Below are 21911 nucleotides of genomic sequence, written 5' to 3' on the forward strand. Positions count from 1 at the left end.
CACCACGCTCCGATAAGTGGTTCTCTGTACTGGAGAAAGCACACTTTTCTTGGCGTTAAGTCTTAACCCCAGCTCTTTCATGTGAGTGAGAATGACGATGCCGAACCGTCATCTGCTCAGATTGAGCTGATATCAACCAATCGTCAATGTGGTTGAGTCGTGAAAGTGTGGGGTGAGTGTGCAAGGCTAGAGGAAGATTCGTTTTTCTAGGCTTTTGCCCCCAAAAGCAAACCTCAAGAACTTCCGATGAAGAAGGATGGAGATAAATGCATCTTTTTGATAGATCGTGACACACCAGTCCCCAGACTGGTGAAGTACCGGCTGTAGGACCCGGACTCTGCAACCCAAGGAGGGACCACCTCGATGGCCTCCGTCCTCAGAGAGAGTCTACTTCTGTTCCATTACCAGATCCTGCTTGGGGCCCACCAGAACTGGATTCTGTGGCCTCTCACTACAGTGTACAGGACCCACTGAGACACATTTGGCAGTAGTTTTCACGCTGCCAAATAGTCTACTAAGGGAATCAGCCTCTCAAGACTGATCTCTGGTGTCATCAGAGCAGTTAGCTCAGTGCCCTGAAGCAGCGCACCGGCAGGAGACGGCCGAACTAACTGCTCTGGAAACCTCCCAGGAGATCGCGAGCCTCTTAGCACCAATAAATTTCGGTCCTATGGTCCTCAGACCATCGTCTGCTAGGAAGACTAGACCAGAGCCTGCTCAGGGCAGGACCTCATGAAGCACACTTGGCAGGGGCTTCCCCACCGCCATGTGACCTCCTAAGGGAACCAGTCTCGCGAGACTGGCCTCTTGTGCACCTAGAGATACTAGCTCGGTGCCCTGAAGCGGAGGACCGGCAGGGGATGATTGTACCACCTGCTATAGAGACCTCTGTAGAGGTAGTGAGCCTCTTAGCACCGATACGTTTGCGGGTGGTAACTGAGAGAAGCGCTCGCCGGAGACCGCTGCGCCCTCGAACACCGGCAGGGTTGGCAGAATGATCTCCCGAGGGCACTGAGGAGAGAACGGCACCGTGTAATGCGGTGTACACCGCTCTTCCCCAGAGGAAGCTGGCCCTCAACAAGTCCTAGGCCTTAGACGTAAGGACGTTATGACGAAGGCAATCCAACGAAAACGACGGTCCACAGAACCGTTTTCCACTAGAAGCCTTCGGCCCGGGAGAGCCACTCTGACACCCCCTGCATGAGGGACTGGAACACGGTTGGGACTGCTCCACCCAGCAGCCCCTGACCGCCTCAACCTCCTCAGAGGAAGAGAGGTAAACACGTGTTCTCACACAAGAAATTACATCCCAAGAGCCCCTGTACATCTAACTTCACATGGTCAGATAAATATGTCATTTTATTCCATTTTATTAAAAATGGAACAATGTAATACACGTGTTGCCTCGGCAGCGCACGTCTTTTTCTATTTCTTTTCTCAGTCACACAAACAACATCCACCTCCTCAGAGAAAGATGGATGCTACAGCGAGCTCTGTCTCAAAGGGTGAAGAAACCGCAGCGCAGGCTTCCAAGCCTCGAGAACGAGCCCTAGATCTAGTGAACACGGGTGAAGATAGGATGAGCCGTCTCCAACCCGTTCGCCAGATCATGTGCGATTATTTAGGTGAATAAATCATTCTTTTTCACGTAATCCACTGACTCATATTTCTCGTTCACTGAAGTTCACTCCACAGCAGCATGGCACTATTAGCAGCACATGCGCAGCTCGGTGAACCAGGTATCTGAAATGCCAATAGCCTTCGAGTATGGGATGTGACGGAGCATGTGATTTGTTGAATGTAGTGAATGAATACGCCCTTCACTGAACGCATTTCATACGAGTCTGAACGAGATCTGGAGAATGATTTTATCGTTGGTGAACGAAATGACTAAACTGGAACACATGTCATTCACGAAAAAGTTGAATGAAATGACACGTCGGTCGTGAATGAAATGACTGATCTGATACCCATGACGTTCGTGATCGAGCTGAATGATTTAGTAAATCTTGTTTCTTGAATGAAATGATTAAACTGGAACACGTCATTCACGAACGAGCTGAATGAAATGACGCATGTCGTTCGTGAATGAAATGACTGATCTGATGATACCCATGACGTTCGTGATCGAGCTGAATGATTTAGTAAATCTTGTTTCTTGAATGAAATGATTAAACTGGAACACATGTCATTCACGAACGAGCTGAATGAAATGACTCATTTCGTTTGGGAATGAAATGACTTATCTGACGATACCCATGTTGTTCGTGATCGAGCTGAATGATTTAGTAAATCTTGTTTCTTGAATGAAATGACTGAACTGGTCCACATGTCGTTCGTGAATGAAATGAACTGGTACATAGCTTATCTCGTTCGAGAACGGAATGAATGAGAGCAACCGGGTCAGTTGGCATTTAGCATGTCAATCGCTCAAAATGCAAAGTGCAGTTATAGGTACTGTGCACATACGCTTGTTTTCATATTTAGCATACAGAACATAACTAGACGTTTAATCCCAATTTCTGAATGTGAATATATAATATACGAACTGTTTGACCAAACAATTAAAATGCTAATTATGCAAGAAAACCTTGTGCTTTGTTCATCTGAACAACTTAATTAGACTTTATATATTGAATGCGATTATGCACACATTTTAATAAAGCCAAATCAGTTTTTGTCACAAGTGAATATGTTCGATGACTTAAGACACAACACATAAGACACTCTTTTTAGCCACCTGCTGGCATAATTTGTGTAATACGAATAAATGGTCACTGAACGAATCAGTGAATGAATCTGAACGAATCATTTTGGTCAACGAACTGAAAATGAACGAATCTCTTGAAAGAATCATAATTTTCACCACTACAACACACTAGATGTGTGTGTCCCTACCATTTTTTTTTGTTTGTTTTTTTTTGCAGGCAGGGAACGCTGCCAGCTCACACCCAAAACTTCTCTTGATTGAAGCTTTGACAAATGGAGTTTATCAGTGGAAAAACAACACTAAATAAGACTCACAAACAGAAGCGATTGACACACACACAGGCTGGTTGCCGGCTTCGCCGCTCGTGCCTTTATGCTTCCTGGTCTCTGGTGTCACCTGCCTATGACGTCTCACCCTTCCATTGGACTGATTACACACATTATTCAGAGACGTCATGCTGGAGGCGTTCCCCAAATCATTCTCGACACAGCTCGAGTTCTTGAAGAAGAACTATTTTCTATCTTCATATATTTTAAAATGTGATTTATTTCTGTGGCGTGGTGGCAAAGCTGAATTTTCAGCAGTCATTACTCAAATATTCAGTGTCACGTGATACTTCTGAGATCATCACCAATATACTGATTTGGTGCTCAAAAAAAAATTTTTTTTTATTATTATTTATGTTGAACACAGTTGTGATGCTTAATATTTTTGTGGAAACAACTCTTTTTTTTAGGATTATTTAATTAATAGAAATAAATAATAAATAAATAAAATAAAGAATAAATAAATAAAAAAATATATTAAACTGAAATAATTTGTATCACTATAAATGTATTTTTTCACATTTGATCAATTTTCATCCTTGCAGAATACAACCACTAGTGTCTTTAAAATATCTCACCCCAAACTTTGAATGGTAGTGTAATTTTAAATGTAAAATATATATATAACTCTAATACTATACCGATATATTGTGCATCCCTATAAATAAAAGCTTGGAAGCTTATTATAAGGGAAATGGACTTTGGGCCTTTACTGTTTTAATTATTATATCAGTTGTCATTCTGAGAAAAGATAAGTAAAGGAATGAGTAAGGAATAAGGGTAAAATGGCAAACAAGGCCTTTGGGACTAACCCTTCTCCCTTCCATTTCGCATGTTCTCCTCTTCTTCCTCTAAACCGTCGTCCACTGCATAATTGACAAACATTACAATTACCACTAAAATCATGATGTGAGTTCTTAGAGGGCAGAAGTGAGTTTACAAAAGTACCTGAGTGAAGTTCTTTCACTAGTGACGACATAGTGTTTGTGATTGAGTCTGCAGCCACTAAAAGATCATTACGGAGATTTCTTGGTACACCTGGATGAAAGAGGAACATTTTCAGAACACAATAACCAGAGGTATTACATATCAATCCAAAATTAATTTAGCGACTTAAGTTTCCGTCAGTTCCTCACTATCATATGGCATTACACGTCTTGGAATATAGTCAATAACAGTTGCATTAATAGACTACATTAATGGTATTTTTAGTGCTAAATGACCCAGTCTTTATTTTACAGAAAGAATTCTTCCCCTAAACATCTTCTAATTTTGTCAATTTGTTATGGACATCTTCTAAACTTCTTAACATCTCCAAAATCCTCTTATAATTATCTTCTAATGATATTTGATTTGATATTTTGCACCTTCTAAATATGTTCTAACATCTTTCAATCAACTTCTAATCATCTTCCAAACAGATTCTAAACATCTTCCAATCACAATCTTTAAACAACTTCCAGTCATCTTATAAAGATCTTCTAATCATCTTGTGTGGATGATAATGTCAATGTAAAGCTTCAGACGTCTCACCCTGAGAGAAGGCATCCAGCACGTCATCTCCGACCCCTGCCAGGCAGTCCTGGGGCGTGTGTGTGGGGGTCGAGCCGGCTGAGGTGGAGCGGATGGGCATAGGCATGGTGCAGCTGACACTGTGGCTGGGAGATGAGTGGGGCGAACTCCCCGTCTGAGTCTGTAGGAGGGAGATGAGGGAAGAGAACGCAAAAATTACACTACATGTGTAACAACCTGAACCTCCATTGGTCCCTCGCTCCCCAAGTAGCACTAATAATTAATTATTATTATTAATAAAAACCTACTACTTCAGACACACCTATTGATATTTGATCTGTTTCTTTAGATTGTATCACATAAATCTTTGGCCTGAGAGCTCATTGAGCAGCATGCAAGTGCCATTAGAGGAGCAAAAGGATGGTAGAAAAGGGCCGCACTGTCCCACAGATTGATGCTGGGCCCAGGGCCTGTGGCCCACTGCCAGGCAGCAGATGGCTGGCCAGACTGCAGTCACATTAGACGTGAGGTGCTTAGCCCTGATGAAAGGAGAGCAGGTCTCTGATATTTGGCAGGGAGACATGCAGCTCGTGGTCCCTCCCTGGGTCACAGGAACAAAGCAGCGGGACTTGACTGGAAATGGGAGCTTCATGTCCTCGCTATGAGGAACAGACATGACAGAGATCGCCCACAGAGACAGTCTGCGATAAGCTCATGACATATCCATGCTTTACTCTCATTAATCAACTTATGAGTCAGTTTTGTGGCAGTAAATTATTGAACAGTCCCTTTCTGTCAGCATTTACTCATCTTTATCTCATTTCAAGCATATATGACTTTCTTTCTTTTGTGGGACACAATGGACTAGCACTCCAAAAATGACAAAAAAAGAGTAGGCATACACCACTATTAAAATTCATTAAGATACAGATGTCTATTTTCATGCCAAGGCAAATGACTGATTTAGTCTTAATAGTTTTTAAAAAATAAAGCACTAATGAACAAACATTTTAAATGATGCAAGTTAATTTAGGCATTACAGCATTATTCTGTACATAGCCTCAAAACTGCATTTTTTTTTTGATATTCGCTAAAGATCACATTACAAAATTACATGCAATCACATTTTTGTAGTGAATGTTGAGTAAATGTTTTGCGTTCATTCAATTACAGCAATTTTTGTATACATTAGTCATGCACAAAGTTAAGTAAAGTAACAGATTTGCTACAGATTAACTGTGAGTTATATGATGGCAAAGTCATGAACTAATTTGAAAGTGTATTTAGTATTTTCATTCTTTCCAGAGTTTGGTGAAAAAACATAAATCCCATTCATTTTCATTGTATTGAAAAGAGCAGCCTTAACATTTTTTATAATATCTCATTTTGTGCTCCACAGAATAAAGAAGATTTTTTATTTTTTTGTCAGTGATCCTCTTCATTTTCAGCGTTATGCAACCCATAATTCTTTCACCTTTTACCTTTTTGGAAGTATCTGTGGTTTGCCAAACACAACACATATGTTAGATCAAACTTTCGCAGATGTGACTCGTGCGTGTTTACTCCAGAATTGCAGGGCTGTATTAAAGGAACACTTACTGCCTGTTTCTGCTCTTCATCCTGTCAGCCAGAAGATGAGAGATGACAGTGAGTGAAAACAGACACGTCAGAGAAACAGCGGTGGGAGAAAGAAAGGTGAACCCAAAACGAGAGAGACAAAAAGTGAGCACAGAACGAGAAATCAAATGAAGTTTTCATCCTTGCCGTGGCAAATGAAGAGCCAAATTGGTGTCCGACAAGTTTCGTACCTTCAGCAGCCTCATGAGGCTTTCCAGTTGGACCATCAGTTCTCTCCTGCTCTCCTGAAGGGCCGACATGCGCCTCTCCAATTCATCTTTTCTGTGCCTGAACCAAATGACAAACAAAATGAATAAATGAATCACCATATGAATCATAAAAATCAATGACTGCCAAATACACACAGCTAAAAGGGCACACATGATGGAAAACAGGATTTCCTTTGCTCTTTCGAAATAAAAAGCTCCTTGTACTATGTTCGTTATGCAAAGCTCCCTCCACAACCCACTCATACAATTGACAAAACCTAAGCGGGGAAAATGGCTCATGCTAAAATTGTATTGATTTCAGAACCACAAGTAGAGGATATTTGCATACACATTTCTTAAAGGTAGAGTACCAAAAGCTTTTATAATAATGGTGAAATGTAAACCTAAATTACGAAATATTGATTAACATGACAAAAGTGCAGAATATGACCCCCTTTCCACTCAAGTCCTTCATGAAATCGATTGGATTGCTCAGAAATGCACATAAAGTTGCTAAATCTCCACGAAACTAAAACAAAGAGGGCAAAAACAGCACGTAATAGAAATGTGCTCATCCACTCATCTAATCAGACCAATATATTATTAAAGAAAACTAATTTGGCTTCTACATGCCCTCTGGTGCCCATTAGAGGTACTCCATTTAAATGAATACAGCAAGTGTTATCCCACCCAGTCCAATTAAACAGTTATATGTTCCTAATAACACTATGGTTAACTAAAGTTATGGGTAATTTAAAGCTGAATGCTCTGATTATTTCCACACCCATTCTGTTGTTTTGTTCATGCACGTATAAAGGCTATGTGTGAATGTGTGTGTGTACCGTAGCAGCCGTAGCTCTGCCAGTAGAGTGGGGTTCTGCTGGGCTTTCTCAGGGGTGGGCTGAGAAGCCTGTTCATGTTCCAGACGCAGACGCTGGATTTCCTGCAGTATCTCCCTGTAGGCACCAAACACAGGAACCAAAATCAACTTGACTGGCATCTATCGAAAGCACTCAATTCTACTGTAACACAGTCTCTGTTATCACTTTTGTCTTCAATAATAATAATTATTATTGTTGTTGTTATTTAATTGTAATTAATAAATATTTAATATTTAATTTAATCTTTGTTTAAATAATTAAATGTATTAAAATAGTCATAATAATAATTAATAGTAGTAGTATTAAATTCAATTCATTGTAATTCATAAGTATTAAATAATTAAGTTTTGTTTGGATAATTGAATGTATTACAACAATAATAATAATAATCATTATTATTACTGCTATTATTATATAATTTAAGTATTTAAATATTAAATGTTTTTTATTGGATGAATAATTCAATATATGACATGATTACAGCATTTCAATTATTGTTATTCCATTTTAGAACAGTAAATATGAATACATAATGACTTATTTTAATTTAGCTTAAAGACATGTAGATCCATTGTAAAGCAAAGCCAGGAGCATCTTATTATTGAAAACCCCACCTGTTTTTATTCTCTAGTTCTGCGATGAGCTGCCTCTGTTGCTTGTTAGCATCAAAGTTGAAACTCAGATCAGATGGAGGGCATTGCTGAAAGACAAAAGAATTAGTTTCACTGGTTTTGTGCAAAACTAATTAGAAAGATGCCGTTAAATGAACACATACCAAAATAAGTTGCCTAGTTATGGAGCATTAAAGCCTAAATAAATATTACTAAATAGATTTTCATTAATTCCACACAGTAACTAAAAAGTGTCCTCTGAAAACTTCGTCGTGTTTGTGAAGCGAGTCTCACAGTGGAGTTGCTGGCCTCCGCTGCCAGACGAGCAGCGTATCGCGCAATCAGACGATGTTCTTCATCCAGTCTGCTGGGACTCTCAAGGGTGTTACTGTCCAGACAGAGAGAAAGAATAAGAAGATATACATACAGCAAGAAGAAAGAAGAGCAGTGAAGGAGCATGAGACGGATGATGGCAGATCGACACGAGTAATGAAACATCTGAGATGATAGATGACCATCAGGAAACAGATTTGGGGAAGATACTCTAAAAACTCGTAGTTAGTTATAGCAGTTATAGTTTAAAGCAGCTTAAGTACTGCCATGATACATAATATAATTTATTATAATTCTATTATACTTTACTAATAATATAATATAATGTAATATAATATAATATAATATAATATAATATAATATAATATAATATAATATAATATAATATAATATAATATAATATTCAGTTGTATATTTGTTTATTACACATAAAGTCAATATAATATAATATAATAATTTAGTGATTTTTTTAGTACATTTTGTAATTGTTTATTTAATTTTAGGAGTTTAATATACATTACATTTTAAATCATTACATTAGATTATTTATAATATAGCAGTATTAGTATTTCCCTCCACCTAAACCCTTGAGAGCAGGTGTGTTGTGTCTGGATGGCTGTAGGACGCAGACGTGTGCAGTGGATAGGCTCTGGTGGTGTGGCTGGCTCTTATGTTATAAGGTTTGGCATATGGCTGGAGCAGATGACGGAGCATATGTTTTCCTTCCTCATTAAGTGCTCTACAATTAGGAGTGAATCACGTGTGCATATGTGTGAATGTGTATGTTCTGTGAGTTAGACACCACACAAAAACACGCATTTATCAAAATGCACTCACCGCACTCATTAATCAAATGTAAAACAAATATTGTATTAGTCTGATAATACAATAGGATAATGAATGGCTTGCATAGAGCTGGTCTGCTGTGGCGGTCTCTGTGGCCCAGCCGCCGTGACTTTCCTGAACTCTCGCAGTCTCAGCGGAGTGATTCATTAAGAGGGTTGTTTCCATGCCAGACGTCTGTCTCACAGACAGACATGGTGTTTATAATAATCAGTGTCATGCTGAGAATGATCCACTGGAATCCACTTATTGATATGGCACCCTGACAGCAGCTGTTAGGCACTTCTATCGACACTTAAAGGTGCTCTGGGTAATATTTTCTCATTAAAAATTAGATGAGGAGCACTTTCAACAAATAGAGGGTATGTTTAGAATGATGTGCACTAAGAAAAAGTGCATAGCAAGGGACTAAAATTGTAAAAAAAATTGTCCTAGGAGAAAAAAATCGGTCTTCCTCAAATTTTTTAACTGGAAATATGCCTGTGTAAACTTTATAATAATAATAATAATAATAATAATAATAATACATACATACATACCACAGTATATGAATATTAAATTATGTTAAACTATTTGAATAATTAAACATTACTAAAGTAAAATAATATAATAAATATTATTAGTCATTATTATAAAAAATGTTTTAACATTAATAATAATAATAATAATGGTGATGATCATGATTATCGTTTATTATTAGTGTTACATTACAGCAATATTCAATTATTAAAATTGCATTTGAAACATAAATTACATGTAACATTACAAAAAATACTAAATTATATTACATCTGTATTTTAAAATATTAAAATGTACAACATTTTTTATTATTATTATTATGTATTATCACAACAACATAACACATGTAACATTACAGTAATATGTAATTATTAAAAAGTTATTCTGAACGTGTAAATTGTATTCCAAATATCAAATTACTAAAATTACAATTATTCTTAATTAATAATATGATAATAATAACAATGATGATGATCATTGTTATTACAAAAAATATTAAATTACTAAAATTGCATTTGAAACATTACAAATGACTACAATATATACAGTAGAAGTTACAGTGTGAACATCTGCTATTCATGATAAATATTAACTAAATATATGATAAATATCTACTTCATGTCATTTTTAGTTTGTCACAATAATAAAAAAGTCATAAAAATCAACAGCATTTTACATTCTAAATGGACCTGAGGGGGAATTTTTTAGTATATATATAAAATGAAAAATAAAAAGTACTCTGAACCCTTTGAAGGCAAAAGTGGATAAAGGACACGGAGAGCTAGACTATGATAGAGGAGGAGTCTATGATTTCATATCCAGTGACAGGTGGTCAATACTCACTTAACTTCAAATTAAAAACTCATTCAGAGCAAATGGAAAATGATATTTCTGTTCTGGCAGCAGGACTGGCCATGACCCAGCAGACGATAAATTCTACACGTGGGGATGTCCTTGAAGGCTCGACCCAGTAAATGAACGTGTGCTGGAGAGGTGCACCGTCAGCAGAGAGACTCGCTCACGCTCACTGTCCCGCCTACAGCTCTGAGCTTCCTACAAGGCCATGCAGTTACACCCAAAATGAGTTTTATGAAGGTTCAAGGCTCAAAAAGTTCAGCACAGAATCTTGTTATTGATTCTGGAAGTAAGAGAAATCAAGGATTGTTGTATATCCTCTTTAATTAGGCCATGAGGATTGGCCATAAGGTTTATAGACGTGGCTGTGCGCCACTTGCGCCTCACCCGGATCACGTCCCAGGTTTGTACCAAGTGTCACTACTGAAATGGAACAATGTGATGATTTTGTAACTGTGTGCAAGTGTACATAAAGCTGTCTGTTTTATAAACTGCATGGGCAATGTCATTTTGGAAAGTCATCTTCATCAAGCTGTTATGCACAGTATTACTGTCCGAACAAAATAATCACAGTTTACAACATGGCAGACATCAGCAATGTCAATCGTTCTGGCACTTTAGTACTAAGATAATATATTTCAAATAAAAAAAAGGTTCAAAAACCAACCTTTTTCAGCACTTTTATTCAGCAGGGACACGTCAAATTATTTTAAAGTGACAGTACCGACATTTATAATGAATTTCTGTTTCAAATAAATGCTGTTCAACTTTCTATACATGAAAAAATCCTGTAGAAATTTTATCAAGGTTTCCACAAAAATATTAAGTAGCACAACTGTGTACAACATTGATAATAATAAAAAGGAAAACAGCGTATTGGAATGTTTTCTGAAGGATCATGTGACACTGTAGAATTTTCCATCACAAAAAAAAAAATATATTATATAAAATATAATATTATAAAAATATAGAATTATAAAATATATTCAAATAGAAAACAGTTATTTTAGGCTCTGATAATATTCCACAATATTACTGTTTTTACTGTATTTTTGTTCAAACAAATGCAGCCTTGGTGAGTATAAGATAATTATTTAAAAAACATTTTAAAACATCTAACACATACTAAACTTTTCGAGCTTTTAATTAATCATTTAAAGTAATACATAACCCGTTAGTATTTTTATTCATATCTAACTTTTTAAATATGTGGAAGAAAATAGATAACTAGAATTGTGAAAATATACTTGTGTTGGTATTAAATTGTATCTTAATCACTAATCACCCACAATCTTATTGAAGCTGTTGCTAAATGGACAGAAATAGTGCTTGAGTCCCAGTAAAGTGTTCTTTGCCAGATCACAGTGGTCTGCTGCATCCTCCATATAACGAAGAATTTATAACCAGCCTGAAAGATCGGGAATTGCATTCATTACAGATTTTGTTGATGCACTTGCAGCTTTACCCGATTTGCATAATTTAGCGAATAAGGTGGTAAAACAATGCAGTTCACCGGATCACCCTGGGCTGTAACCCAGTATGAGATGCACCAAGGGTTCACAGACAGCAGCCAATTTCTTAACTGAATGCTTTTAGTAATCTGTGTAGGTTCACCAGTATTGGTATTGACTACTGAAAATCATCACGACTCTAACAAACGTAATCAAGTGCGGCAGGTTGAACCCAGCGTAATTACATAAGAATGCTAAGGAGCACTTCTTGTGTCCCCTAACATCTCCATTCTGGCAGACTCCAGGAAACAAGAGTTCGAGACAAGAATTAAGTGCTTTATAATCCTGCATACATTTTTGGCGCCGCAGGCATCACCCGCACTTGACATCATACTCACACAAACAATGTGCTGTAACGGGAGACTGTGATGTTGGGTGAAAGGTTCGAGTAGAGAGTCTGACAGTCTGTGTCTTTGATTTCATAGCCAGTGGCGCGTTATTGATGGAAGCGGAGATGAAACTAACATCTACAATCTCCCTCCACCACAGACCTCATTTAAATGCATGGCATCTCCGAACGCCTGAGGTTAAAGAATCAAGTAAAGTCAGCTCCTTTTAGACTGACTCTGTTCATTACGGAGAGGGACTTCATGTAGGGTGAAGTGTTTACCAGTCCACTAGTCCTGCCTTAGACGCTGGGCTATATTTAGAGCAGAATGCATGCAAACCAACCTCTCTCTGTGCTAAACATGCCACATCTGGTTCATTGAAATGATTAGCCATCATGACACATGTCGATTTTCAGCTGATGGAAAAGTTTGCACAAGAGCTCCCCAGTATAATAAAATACGAAATGTTGCGAAATAAACCATGAGACACTTTGGTGCAAGTATCTTTTAGAAAAAAATGAATTTTCATTTCTGTAGCTTATTGCTCTAGTAATGCCAAGGTCATGTGTTTGATTCGAAGGGCAGGCATGAACTGATCAAATATAATGCATGTAACTCGGGTCAGGAAATGTGTAAATGTAAATCATAAAAATACTTTAAAGCTAAAAACACAGTTTGGAAAATGGATTCATGGTGTACTCGCTTATTATATACATTTTTCTACATTTTGAACACAAACAAAGTTACGGACCGCAGCTCTGATTGGTTGTTTCTTACCGGGAGCGATAGAGTTTCTGCAAATGGCAATAGGACCACTGGGAGGAGCCAGAGGAGCTTGATTTTTTTCACAGATTATCTTTCTCATATTCTACTGTCAGGACATAATGACAGGTTTAACAAATATGTAAAAAAATATATTTTTGCATAAGTTACCTACTGCAGCTTTAAGATTGTTGAAGGGAGGCAGGCTTACAATGCTAGAGACAATTTTGACTGTGCAAGAAAAATGCTTCGGCTCAAACTTTGAAGTCAATCCCTTTTTTGTTTTTGTGCAATTCACACACTGCATCAAAACCATCTCTTATAAATGCCACGTTATGAAATATTGCTGGAGTGACAGCATGATCATATTCATCTAACCGTTATTTTCTTTAGAAACTGGCATAAAGTACCATCATGATATAAATAATATAAAACGATAATTTTTTTCATAATTTCTTCTTTTCTACAGAAGAATGTCATACAGTTTTGCAATAATATGACAGTGAGTGAAAGATGACAGACAATTTTCATTTTATTTTCAACTATGATTTTCAGTGGATAGCATCTTAAATTGTACTTTTTTTTTGGTTCTTCACATAAAGTTATTTTCTAACACCAGAAGATGCAAAATTTCTAAATCAAACGACTACTTTTATGGGGGGGGGGGGGTTCACACATTTCTTTGTCATTTTTCAAACATGATCTGTCCTCATTCACTTTCATTCTACAGAAAAGAGCAGCAGGAACATTCTGCCTAAAATCTCTTTTTGTTTTCTGAAGAAGCCTTGAAGGGTTTGGAATGACATGAGGAAGAAATATAATGACTTAGGAATTTCATTTGGGCCTGATCTAACCCTTAAACTTCACAATCCCTGAAAGACAAAAGTAAACTGACTACAAGCAAAGGTATTTGTCCTGGGAACCTGGACAAGTGTTAACAGCACAAAACAGAAAAAGCCAACCGGACCAGCTCTCTATTTACAAGATAAGGCTTTCGTTCCATCCGAGTTTATCTTCCGGATCACCTTGGGCTGCAGCCCGGCCCGGGACATGCAGAGGGTTCGGAGACAGCAGGACAATTTCTCGATTCAATGCTTTTAGTCATCTGCCTTTGAAAGGCAAACATTCAACCTAATTCTTCAGCGATGCAATAAACATGGAAAATATTCCGCCCAGAGAAAAATGCAACAATCTTCTACTCATCCGTACGCAACATCATTTCAAAACAAGCCATTTTACATAACAGGCTTAAGTGGAGGAGCTTAAAAACACACACACAGTCAGCACGGAGACAGAAGCCTGTGTGGAGCGCTTACCTCTTTGAAGGCGTGGGCGTCCCGGAGGAAATGAGAACCGTATCGTTCATGTCGTTGGCCACTGGCCTCAGCTGACTGCAAAATCACAGAGTTTAAGTCAAGCCTAGACACAAACCTACGGATGACGCGCTAAGCTTTCCAAGTGCACAAAAGACATCAAACCGCTCTAAGAAGTGATGCGCACAGTAAACTTCCTCATCATAACTGCCTTCCAGAAACACACATTTTAATTTAATGCTATTTGCCCAAACTTAATTAAGTTAACAAGACGACAAAAGGGTTTGGAGGAATTCTAATTAAAGCTGGTTGGGAGAAATAGGAGGGGGTGACATTGCAGAAAGTAAACAGTGCCACGGGATCCATCTGAACTCAATACCCGCCAGTCCTGATGGACACATATGACAGAACGTCTCGCTTCATTACATAAGAGTAATTCAAACATTTTAAAATAAACCGCTTTTTTTTTAGTCTAGTCATTATTTTTGGTTTTGGCAATCTGGTGGGTTATTCCTATTAATCCACAAAATCTCATTTGCACCTTACCATACGATCTGCTTGTGACCCACTGAGGGTTAAGTTTAGGGGTCATCCTTCATGCTTGCTTTAGTTCTAAAGATCACACATTTCTATACAAATCACATCATATGAAATCCACATCTTAAAAACTTCCCTTCCTTATATTACATTGTCATTTATGTATTTTTTGGAGTACATTTTACAAGAAAATAATATTTCATTCTTTCTTATTCAGAATATTATCTTTAATTCAATGTGTTACTTGCAGTTTCTTTATAATTAATTGTGAAATTTGTGAGTGAACATTTTCCTTTGGTCTATAGTTCACGTGTATTTTTCATTTTTTTTTTCTTATTATCCTGTTTAATACATTTCCATCATTTTTTTTGTTATTTATGATTAATGAATAGTAATCTGAAATTTAGAGTTCAGCACATTAAAAAAAAACTATCTTAACTAGTACTTTTTTCAGATTTTTAATCTGAAAATCATCATGTTATAATAATACGTTTTTCTCTGTGTATCCTGCACATATATCAGAGGCGTTTGTCTGCTGCAACACAATCTCTTCAAACGAAAGGAAAATCCAAATACTGTTGTGTCTTAGTTCAGGTTCGGCGCATTTGCATTACTGGGACGTCCTAATGTTAATGTTCCCTGAGGCTGTTAGCATCATGTCACACGACTCGTGAAACATCGTTATATTGCAATCCAAGCAGCCGAGCTGTGGCATCCGTCTGAGACTTAAAAGCAAATAGTAACCAGCTTCGAGCAAAGCGATCCAACACATGGCAAGAAAATCCCCAACAACATGCTAGACCTTTACTATAACTGCACGTTGGAACCACACAAGACTCATTTTATATTAATAAAGCCCTTCTGTTCTATGCAATTACTCACACACCTCCCGCAAGGCAAAGAGTGGCCGTCTGTCAAGAGGTGAGACGTAAGCGGTGACCGCTCTGTCCAGCTGCCCGTCCTGCTCTGTGCTCAGCTGAAGGAGCATCTCAATGCACAACACTGCTGCTGTCTCCAAGGAAACCTGACAGTCACATGACACGGTGACGATCCAGACACACTCTTACTCTCTCCTCTTCCCTCTCTCGCTCTCTCTCTCTTCCAGCCTCCCGGCTCCTCAGTTTAGATGCATGCACAGTACTTTCAGCCACTCAGAAATAGATGCAATATTCTTCCCTAAGAACATTTACATTTCTCCAATCTGTTTCCAGCCGCCCACATTAGTCACAATAATCCAGAGCAAACAATCCCCTTTTCCAACAGAGCTTCATTCACAACACAATTACTATACACAATGCAGCCTACACAGAAACAATAGTCTAATACTTAGTGCAAATCTACATGTTTTCAAAATTGACCGGATGGCAGTCTGAATGAACTAGCTTTGCATAATTAGAGCTGATTTAGATATATAAGACATGTTTCATACAGCCGTTTCCATACATTTACCAAGCCTTAATCACAAAGTTTTGAAAGAGCTGATGCAGCTACTCCAAGCTGTTTAGTTGTAAACCTGTCAAAAAAAAAAAAAAGCCATTATCTACATTGTGGAAAGAAATGTCACTAAAATGGACAGATGCCAACTGTTTAAAGGTCATTTCCGGCAAATGATATTTTGGCGCTGATGTGTGAATGGAAGCAGTATGGATACAATATTGCAGAAAGCCATTGTGAGTGAATAGAACATAGTGCATTTACTGGACAATCTGCCATAATATTTACTAAATATAATGGGTTTCATCTGTGACAAAAGGCTGGTAGAAATTGTCTTGAAATTTTTGTTGAGGAGGTTTGCTGTTTGTAGAGATGAATTTAGAGTCGTCAGAGCCGAGTAGGGTTCGTTCACAAAGAATTAACCTATTTCAAGTTTGTTTAATGAACTAAAAATAATGTATATATCTAATATGAATACAGAGTAAAAAAAAGATACAATGTGAACTTTAAAGTGAATAATTCAACTAATAATTTACAATAATATTTTAATGGTGTATATTCATGTGTCTTGATTTTAGTGAAATGTTAAAATCTAATGAAAATCTAAATAAAAGACCATTTATTTAATAAAAATACAAATTTCATAATACAACTCAAAATATAAATAGTTCTTTAGGCATGAAAATGTAAAACTTTATGTTCACTGTAAAAAATATATATATATATGTTTTTTTTTTAAGTTTTTCGAAATACAACAAAGATTATTGGAGTATGTTTTGCAAGAAAATATTATTTCAGTCTTTCCACTTCAAAATTTCACATTGTATATCACAACTAGTCAACCCTGACCCATCCTTCATAGGCACAGTCACTAAAGAGGGTTGTATACTGTAATCCTGTAATATGATAATATGATAATAAAACTGTAATGCTAGATTTATGGGATAAGATGGGATAGTATGGGAAATACTGAGGCCTTTTTAATTAGATGTATCTCTCCAATCAAAGTGCATATGATGCAGTACAAACATAAAAAAATAACCCACTGCTAACAGGTGCCACCCCATCACTCCCAGTCACCGGATCCTCAAATGCTATGTACCTCTTAGCTAATCTCCAACCACTCAAATTCGTCAAGCAGATCAAACACGGATGAAACCGTCTCCTAAACTTTGATTAGCAAGCTCCTCTAGATTCAAAGCCAGAGCTGACAAGTCTTAGACGTGCTACAAATGTAGATTTATTCATCCTGATGTTCTGCCCGAGGAAGGCAAAAATCACACTCTCATCTTTTTTATGAGGTCAAATGAATTACATCAAGGGGCCGTTCACAGGCGCTCTTCTCCTCTGGTTAATTACAGTGAACTGAGTACTTTCACAGAGCACCGAGCTGGAGAAATATAGAGCATCTAATATCCCGTCTCCACTGAAAGTTATGGTTCTGGGCCCATGCTGCACATCTGCAGTCAAACATCAGTGTTATATGACCATCACTACATCATGACAATCACTGTCTATTTCAGCTACATTATATTAATTCATACTGATTAAGTAAAAGAAAGAGGATTTTTTTCAACCATATTTGAGACAGGAACAATTGCATTTGGTTCAGTGATATCAATAAATCATATATATATATATATATATATATTTTTTTTTTTTTTTTTTTTTTTAAGAAATACAATTTACAAATAAATATCATGAATTCATAATTCAATAATAATATAAATTCATGTTTGAGTATTTCCACATATTAACATTATACAAATTATTAAGTAAATAAATTTTTTTTTCACATATTATTCATTAAAATAAAGAATAAATCAAGACTATTCCACACTAATTTTTTGAATAATTATTTTCTCTTAATTGTGATATCAGGACAGTTGTATCAAACTTCTGACAAGATTATTGGAGTATGTTTTACAAGAAAATACTTTTTGGGTTTTTCAACTTTTTTTTTTTTTCAGGTTTAGTTTAATTTGTTACATGCCATTTCTTTGTAATTGTTTGTGAAATTAACTAGAAATTTCTGAATGGACATTGTTTCCAGCAATTATTTTTTGTAAGTTTTTTTTCATGGCCCCAAAAATATCTAAATACATTTTAATCCAGAAATTAGGAACATTTTCATTATAGAAGAGGTGTAATCATGAATTGTATTTCTGAATGAATTAATAGATCTTTTGTGGGTTAGTCATTGACCTATTTAACATACAAACAACTCACAAACATTCTGTCAGCGGTTCAAGAAACGATATGCTTTGTCCCATTTTGTTTCATTCATATCCACTGCAAATTACTCGCAGACATCTGTCCCTGCCTATGGTTCAGCATGTGCTAAAGAACTCCATCTGTCAAACAGGAGAAGATCTGAAAGACATGCCATCAGCTTTCAGAAAAACAACATCCTTGCCGCTCATCATAGAAATTCATCTCACTTAAAACAACAACACACAGAGTGATTCCCAGGACCGAGCGGACATGATTTTCCTTGTCTCTGACTCTCTCATGACCAATCAGAAGGAGGCGCCCTGCAGCTTGTGACAGTGGGATGTGGAGGATCATGTTGATGGATGTCACCTTGAGGTCAAAGCCAACAGGAACACTATGCTGACCAATTGTTACGCAGACAGCCAGCTACCCAAAGAGGAAGAGATGATCATGACGGGTCAGAGCTCTAATAACGAGGATCCTGATTTGTATTATTTCCAGTTTCTAACCAAAACCGATGTAACTGATGTCATGTATCACATCAATCCAGTATCAAATAACAGAAATCATGAGATTATAAATAAACAAGCAAAATCGACCAGGCTGATGAGATACGATTCAGGATTAGGAATCAGGAATAAATAAATACATAAAGTGTGACAAATAGTAATGTTCAACCCAGGCTCATTTGAAATATGTGATTGTGGCGACCTCTCTGCGAAATGATATCACTTTGCTTCTTGCACATTTTGTGACCCCTTCAAGGTGAAATCCAGTTCAGTTAGTGGTGCTAAAAGCCTGTTCGGCTTTATCTGAAACAGATGAATGTGAATCTGGTGCTAAAAGGCTAATGCTTGCTAAATGTCTTTGAAAATAACATACCGCCTCTACCCTAAACATAACCGATAGTGTTAACAAAAGCAAGCATGAGTTAAAAATGCATTTGTTGCAGAAACCATCCCTATTTATCTTGCTTTAAGTCTTTGAGCTCTTTTTTTAGCGACTCGTGACTCTGTATAGCAGGTGCAGTGCTGTACCAGGTGCGCTACCGAGCACATTTACTGCGTCATAAATATGGAGCTGGTTTTGTGATGCATACATCAAATTTATTTAGTTTACAAATCATGCACTCTGGTAAAAGTGTTTGGGAGACAACATAGTATTTTGCAAGGAATCGCTTGTCTTTAATTGATAATCTGCCCCCTTTATTCGTAATTTGTATAGACAAGGAATACAAGATGTTGGAGTTTTACTGCCTCTACTGTACATTTCAGCTTAGAACGTGCAGTGAATTGTATGCATAAGTAGATTTTCTCTAAAAATGTATTAGCAAGTACAACTAATAATATAATATTACAACACTGATGAGATTTATCACAGCAGAACCACTTTCTTCAATACTCAATATAAGAATGCATAAATCTCTGTCTGAGCTGTGGGAGACGCTCAATGAAACAGACCGTAATATCTGTTAGAGTCCATAAAAGGGGCATTGTTTCATTTCCCAGTCATAGTAAACACCACACGCTGGAGGCTTAAGATTGATTTAGCACTAAAGAGATGAAGTGGCCCACAGACACCTCAAACTACATTTAGATAAGCGGAGAGGACAATGTGTGACAGAAGAGGAGGAATCAGTTCAGAGTGCATGTTTAATCTCAGAATTAACCTCTTTTAATACATATTAATGCTCTTATTGTACATTATTTATCGGTGCACATTAAAGGAGAAAAATGTATGTCTTTGTAGTCTTTTATTTAAATGATCTTCCTTGTCTCTTGCATAATTATTCTCATTTAAATCCTGATTGATTCTGAAATATGTCACATTACAGAAGCTAAATGGTTTGTTAATGCAATTTCATGTCTTTACATTTGTTAAAATGTGATTTGGACTGTAATCAAGGTCTGATATAGATCTAGTATAATTCGGCCCTTTCATATATCTAATTGTTGTGTGGCAAATTAAAGGAAGCATTATGAAAATCTCTCTTTATCGATAAATAGCAAGCGTTTTGTTGAAAATAAATTTCTTTCACACAAAGACTATTTGAAGCTGATGCTATTCGAGTGGTACAAAGGGATATTTAAAGAGCAGTTTTAATTGCTTAGCAATCTGAATTTGTGAACTAAAAATAGACGACGCTGGCAGCTGAACACGAGCTGGCCCTTCGGTCACATTAAGTCTGAATCTATTCTAGGTGGTAATAAGAGAGTATAATTTACACACTCCTTCATAAGATCTATTATTTCACCATCAATTTCTACACAAAATTGCATTAAGAGTTAAATATTTGGGAAGTCCAGGCCTAGTGATTAGAGAGTTTGATTCCTAACCCTAGGGCCGTGGGTTCGAGTCTCGTACCGGCAATACCACGACTGAGGTGCACTTGATCAAGGCACTGAACCCCCAACTGCTCCCACTGCCATAAATGGCTGCCCACTGCTCCAGGTGTGTGTTCACGGTGTGTGTGTGTGTGTGTGTGTGTGTGCACTGCTGTGTGTGCACTTTGGATGGGTTAAATGCAGAGCACTGTTCTGAGTATGGGTCACCATACTTGGCTGAATGTCACGTCACTTTCACTATATTTAAATACATATTTGATCTTAAATATATCTCAAAGAATCTCACATTTTGTTTGTAACAGGATGCACCTTTGAAAACAAATGGACTTGAATAGTCCATGCTGAGTAAGTCTTGTGTAAGTGTGACTGTTCCTTATAGGGGACAGATTTATAAACACATATAGAGAGAGTTTTTCTGTGCTGAACAGCCTAAAATCTTCTCTGCAAAGCTGGTTTGCTTAATTAATTCCCTTTAGGGCATTGTCAATAAAAATATTAATGCTAAATAAAAAAAAAGGAAAATACAATCTAGACTAGTTTTCCTCAGTAAGCAAATACAACTTGTGTGATTCTACATCCAAGCCACTAGGTGTCAGTATAAAGTACAAGATCTTTGTTTATTAAGGAGAAATGAATTAATGCAATTTTAATGTTTACAGTTGACTCTATAGACCACATGTTGGGTCATTCACAACACATTTATTTTTGTAATGTGGCAAAATGAGTGCAACAGGACAAAATTGCATACTGTACTGAATTTTATCCATCAGGAATTGATTGTAAAAATACGCATTTTATACTAAGAACGGTGATTGGTGGCTTCGGGGGAAAAGTTAAAAAGTAAGAGGTACAGATACAGAAACAGACCAGTTATGTGTATTAAGAAAGTAAAACATTGAGGTATTCATTAAGGGGACTCAAAAATTAAGAAAAAGTCCAAATTCTGTTCAGTTGTCTTGTTGTCAGTCATCCACCATACTTCTCTTCAGACAGAAAGGGTCATGGTCAATATCTGAGAGAAACGTTAGGTTTAAAAAGCTTGTATATCTA

The 21911-nt window shown here is 37.0% G+C and overlaps 1 protein-coding gene across 5 annotated transcripts in view; it reads right to left on the reverse strand.

Annotated features, from left to right (window-relative positions):
• LOC113060495 (dystrobrevin beta-like) overlaps positions 1–21911 on the reverse strand; it is a 33793-nt gene that overhangs the window by 1525 nt on the left and 10357 nt on the right. For 3 of the 5 annotated variants that reach the window (XM_026229440.1, XM_026229439.1, XM_026229442.1), the window contains exons 11-18: positions 8161–8254; positions 7870–7955; positions 7217–7330; positions 6357–6453; positions 6148–6168; positions 4570–4729; positions 3985–4074; positions 3849–3902 (exon numbers count right to left, since the gene is read on the reverse strand). In XM_026229440.1, coding sequence (XP_026085225.1) covers positions 3849–3902; positions 3985–4074; positions 4570–4729; positions 6148–6168; positions 6357–6453; positions 7217–7330; positions 7870–7955; positions 8161–8254 — 716 coding nt within the window. Of the gene's footprint in view, positions 1–3848; positions 3903–3984; positions 4075–4569; positions 4730–6147; positions 6169–6356; positions 6454–7216; positions 7331–7869; positions 7956–8160; positions 8255–14334; positions 14410–21911 lie in introns of all 5 variants that reach the window. The other 2 variants (XM_026229443.1, XM_026229441.1) reach the window with 2 other exon arrangements.

Source organism: Carassius auratus, chromosome 42, assembly GCF_003368295.1.
Source record: "Carassius auratus strain Wakin chromosome 42, ASM336829v1, whole genome shotgun sequence".
NCBI classification, from domain to species: domain Eukaryota; kingdom Metazoa; phylum Chordata; class Actinopteri; order Cypriniformes; family Cyprinidae; genus Carassius; species Carassius auratus.